Below are 5,305 nucleotides of genomic sequence, written 5' to 3'. Positions count from 1 at the left end.
CCACATGATGCCCAGTGAAAGAAGCCAGTCACAAAAATAGGTATTGTCAGATTGCGTTTATATGAAATATGTCCAGGATGGGCAAATCCACAGGGACAGAAGGCGGATGAGTGGCTGCCGGGGGCTGGGGGCAGTGGATAATGGGGAGTGACCACTTAGTGGTTCTCTCTGACACACGGACTTGCAGCTTGTGGCTTCCGGCTAAAGCCAGATCCTTTCTTTTTGTAGCTGGAGGCTCAGGGGACAGGGACTGACTTGCAGCCACTCACCTCCCGCTTTCAGAGAAAGCTCTGAGCACCTTTGCCACCTCCCCCAGAGAACCCCCAGAGTTCTCAAGTCCCCACAGCTGCTTCTTTACTCTTGGGCATCGTCTTTTCGTGCACGATATGAAAACTCATCGCCTACAGAGAACTCAGCCACCCCGACACCTGGTCGTGGGCGTGGAAATGAAGTTCCACTAAGTGAAGTCACTTGCCCAGACTCACCCACACAGCTGGTACGTACGTGGCAGAACCAGAGTTTGAACCCAGGCAGGCTGTCTCCACAGCCTGTGTTGTTAATCATCATCCAGATATATGAATGAGCAGATGAATGACTGACTGAATGAGTACACATGTGAATAGGTGACCGTATCAACGCTACAGGTTTCGGGGAAAGAGGATGATCAAATCTGGCTGAGGTGACAGCATCTCTCTGTTCCTCAGAGGTGCTACAATTTCTTTCTCTCTCAGCTACCTTATAACTAGCTCTCATTCTAGTTCTCTGCTCATTCATTTGTTCACTCACTTGTATACTCATTCATTCATTCATTCACTCACGAAACAAACATTTCGAAGTGCCCTGTGTGCCTGGCTCTCTGCTGGATGACGCCGGGACCGCAGAATTCATCAAAACCAAGCCCCATATCTCCGTGTTTTCTAGCATCCCTCCCGACAAAACTTCACGGAGATTTGCTCATGGCTTGCACCCCGTGGCCCTGCGCTTTTGGGGTTTCCAGCGACTCCCACGTAGAGCAAGCCAGCGGTCACCTGTCTGCCCTTCCCTTACTTAACCTTGCCACAGCATTCCACACGCCGGCTGCTCCTTTCCCAGCCCCCGGATGGCGTGCATTTCTGGTTTTCCTCCTACTTTGCTGGCGCGTCTTCCTGGCTTCCTTCATGAATGAATAGGTCTTTTTGTCCTCCTTGGTGTGTGCAACCAAGGGTGTTCCCGGGTCCCCGTCCCGAACCGTGTCTTATGCTCCGACTATGCACACCTGACAGTTTGTCACCTATCACCTGGAGTAGATTGGTTCCCAACCCTCTCCTCAGCTTCAGGCCTGTGCCTCCAACGGCCTCCTGAAAACCCAAGCTCACTGTCTGTCCACATCGACCTGTTCGCAGATCCCACTCATTGTCTGTGTGGTGGCTCCGCTGTCATAGTCCCCTGGTCCGGACCCTCAGGAGACTGATCTTGTCTAGGACCTCGTTCCCTTGCTGCTTCTGAGAGGTCCCATCAGCTCCCAAGACTTCCCCAGCCACTACCTGCTGCCTGTCTCCTGAGCTCCGGGTGTCCGTCTTGTTCCTGGGGGTGGCTACAGCATTATCCTTCACCATCCCGTCCTCCGAAAAAGCCTGACCTGGGCCTCCTGCCTCCTCACCCCTCCCACAACCTGTCTGCTTAGCTCATCTGATCACTGAGCCTGTTACAATAGAAGCTTGGGCTTAAAGGCTCTTTGCCCACTGTGATATTGTGATTTATCACGAGAAAGAGACATTTGGTCTTCATCCCTGATTCTGGCACAGAGCTGCTAAAACTCTTGGAATGTTCTCAGTGAAGGGGACGATAAAGGTGTCTTGCGATGTTACTGAGGTGACTTTTGAAAAGCACCCAAGGGTGGCGGGATGGTTGTCAGGGGGAGACAGGCATGTGATTAGAGGGTCAGAACTTTCAGTCTGGGCAAGGGATAGGAGCTGGGGGTTGAACCAGTCACCCAAGGCCAATGACTTAATCAATCATGCCTATGTAACGAGGCCTCCATAAAAACCCAAAAAGGAGAGCCTTCAGGGTCAGTGAACACTTGGTTACTTGGGGACAGTGGCACTCGGAGAGGGCTTGGACGTTCTGACTCCCCTCACACATACCTGGCCCTGTGCGTCTCTCCCTTCCGGCCATTCCCGAGTTATATCCTTTTATAGTAAATCAGTGACCGAGTAAGCTCCAGCAATTAATCGAACCCAAGGGTGGGGAGAGCATGGAAGCCTCCAATCGACAGCTGGTGGTCAGAAGCACAGGTGACAACCTGGACCTGTGACTGGTGTCTGAAGTGGGGCTGGGGTGGGGGACAGTTTTGTGGGACTGAGCCCTTCCCCCCGTAGGATCTGACTCTCTCCAGGTAGGGTCAGCCGATGTCTGAGAACTGCTTGCCAGGAGTGGGAGAATCCCCACCCCCACACACATCGGAACGAGGAGCAGAGCCCCATTATCCTTGTTACCTTGGAAAATCCAGCCCAGTCCCTTATACAAGGCCCACAGTTGGGGCCGTGGCTGAGCTTGGCCCGAACCTTCCAGACTAGAAGACAGCAATCTCTGAGAAAGCATGGGAATGTGTTTCCATCCGTCTGTCGGGTTCAACCCACTGGAGAATTTTCCTTAGTTTGGGTCGATATTCGCGTAAAAACGGGGAGCTGACATTTCCTCAGTGGGGGCCTTGGAAGAATGAAAAGGGCTTCCATGCTGGACCAGAGTCGGAAAGTCTCTCCCTTCTTCGCTTTTCTTTCCCCGTCTTCTTCACCCCCTCCCTCCACCGAATTCCTCCGTGCCTGAGTCCCCATTGTTATTAAAATTCCCCTGGGCAAAAGCCAGAAGAGGAGACGGCTTGGTTCGGAAATCCTGGGAGAGGGAGGGACGAGGGACAGCTGAGAAGCCTGGCTGGCCACCTGGCGGGCTGTCCTGCTTTAAGGTGTGGGCAGCCAGAATCTGCAGCTCAGGTATGTCATTATTTTCTGTTCCACAGGAAGAATTTGGGCGGCCACCTCTTACTCTCTCAAATCCCCAGCTGTTACCCAAGGCAGCTTGCCCTGGCTGCAGACATGGCATCATAACAATTATATCAATAAGAGCAACGAAGCCCTTGACAGCTGCCACTGAGTCAGCCCTCGGCACGAGGCGTAGTTTCCAGGGCTTTTCACACGTTCCCGTCATTAATCCTCTCAAAAGCCCTTTGAAGCAGGTGTTATTTAAAAAAAAAGTCTTAATATATTTAGCTAGTTCTTAATCCTCAGATGGAGAGAGTCGAATTGGTGATCTGTACGAGGCCCCTCTCATTCCCCTGATTTTATTCTTTATTGATCCCCGTTCCTTTACCCTTCAGCTAAGGTCTCTGTCGCTGTGTGTCCTTTGCTACTGTTCTTATGACTGTGTATCCTTTGCTCTTGTCTTTGTTACTGTGTATCTTTTGCTGTTGCCGTTTATTATCACAGAGCTTCTTTAAAAAATTAAGGTGAAATTTACATATCGTAAAAGTAACCATTTCAGGTGAACAGTTCAGTGGCATTTAGTACATTCACAATGTTGTAGCTGTTTTTTGTGTTTTTAATTGGTATATGTTATAACACATCGTGGACTCTTGTGTGAAAACGTGTCTCCTTCCTGGACCATCGTATTTAAAATAGCAAAGCCCCCACTCTCTCCGACCCCAACATTTCCTATCCTTCCACCTTGCTTTTTTTGTTTTTTGTTTTTGGCCACCAACAGTCTATTTCTTTATATTTTTTATCGCATGTCTCCCTTGGAAAAAAAAAAAAAGCTCTACAAGGGCAGAAGATTTTGTCTGTTTAATTCATTGTTTATAATCTGTATCTACAGTAGTGCCTGGCTCATGACAGGTACAAAATATTTGTTGAGCAAACAAAATCGTATTCACCAACACCCAGCAGAAGTGTCTGCACACGTCAGCACGGAATAAATGTTTGCCAAGAAAAATAAATAAATACGACACCTTTTGGACACCCCGCAAACAGGTGGTCATTGACACCCTAAGGTAATCCTTTGCAGGGAACCATGCGATTGGTACAAGCATTTGACATTTATCCTCGTAACGATGCTATGTGGAAACATTACAAGCCCCATTTAACCGATGAGAAAAGAGACGTGTTGAGTTTTCTGACTCGTTCGAAGCAGGCTTGAGCGTTTGACCACTGCGTTCTGGGTTCATGGCCAAAAACGTAACAACAGCAAACCGCAAGGGGCCTTGAACAAGGGTGCTCGTGGAGGAGACAGGACAAGATATCTGATGGACAATAGGGTCCGGGTGTGGAGACCCCCTCGGGATACGAAACCGCATCACTCGAGGCTCTAGAGAGTTGTTGATATGTAGTGGGCATGGGGATTCAGACACTGGGAATATTGGCAGAGGCCAGATGGTGACGGAATGTGGGGTGTAGGTAGGGATAGGACATTTGGGAGGCCCAAACTGTGAGAGTGAACCATTATGAGGAAGCATTATGAGCTTAGCTGTGACGAGTCATTCAGAGGGGCGTAGAACGCAGTCAGTGCGGAAGACCATGGGCACGAGAGAATAGTTTCAGAATGAAATGTCATGGGAGTCTAGAACCTTCCTGAGTACAAAATATAGGAAGATCTGGAACATTAGCAGTGAATAAATACCCCACGTGGGGTAGGGTCTTGTCAAGGTCGGCTCGTTCACAGGACACAGAATATTGTTGGGCCAGGCCAGAGGTGGGTTTGTCTCGAGACAGTTGGGAACCATGGAACGTGTCTGAGTTGGGACATGCGGGGGGCTAGAATGTTTCAGGAATGGCGTGTCTGGGAGACCATGATGCTGGCCGTCTCTGAGTGCTTTCGAAACATGGAATGTCAGCTAGGATGGGACATGACGAGAACCTGGGTCCCTGGGTCATGTGGAACACTCTGGGAGGGGCAGAGGGGGGCTGGGCCAGCCGAGCAAGGGGGGCATAGTGGGAGGAAGGAGGCAGGTATGTCAACCCAGCTTTTTATTGTGGGCCCTTCGTCCATCTCTGCTTGTGGGCGTTCTTGTTTTGGATTGTCTCTCGGATCCACGAAACATACTGGGAGACTCGCGTGTAGACGCCGGGCCGGTCGGGCTGCCCGCATGGGAAGTCTCCCCAGGAGACGATGCCGTGGAGGGTTCCGTTGCAGATCAGGGGGCCCCCGGAGTCACCCTGAGTGGAGGGGAGAGAGGTAGAGTTCTTGCTGGGACTGAACTAAGGCAGAGACAGGGACTTGTGGGGAGGAGGTGCACGCGGAGGCAGAGACAGGGATGCGGAGAGACGGTGGGGGATGG

General features: G+C 50.8%; 1 protein-coding gene across 1 annotated transcript in view; it reads right to left on the bottom strand.

Annotated features, from left to right (window-relative positions):
• Positions 1-4,994: 4,994 nt before the first annotated feature.
• Positions 4,995-5,305, bottom strand: part of KLK13 (kallikrein related peptidase 13) — a 6,513-nt gene continuing 6,202 nt past the window's right edge. Inside the window, exon 5 of the mRNA XM_039839594.1 lies at positions 4,995-5,183. Coding sequence (XP_039695528.1) covers positions 4,995-5,183 — 189 coding nt within the window. The remainder of the gene's footprint in view (positions 5,184-5,305) is intronic.

This window comes from Pteropus medius, unplaced genomic scaffold, assembly GCF_902729225.1.
Source record: "Pteropus medius unplaced genomic scaffold, Ma_sr-lr_union100, whole genome shotgun sequence".
NCBI classification, from domain to species: Eukaryota; Metazoa; Chordata; class Mammalia; order Chiroptera; family Pteropodidae; genus Pteropus; species Pteropus medius.
Note: the sequence above shows the minus strand (reverse complement) of the source record. Positions and strands in the feature narration are given on the sequence as shown.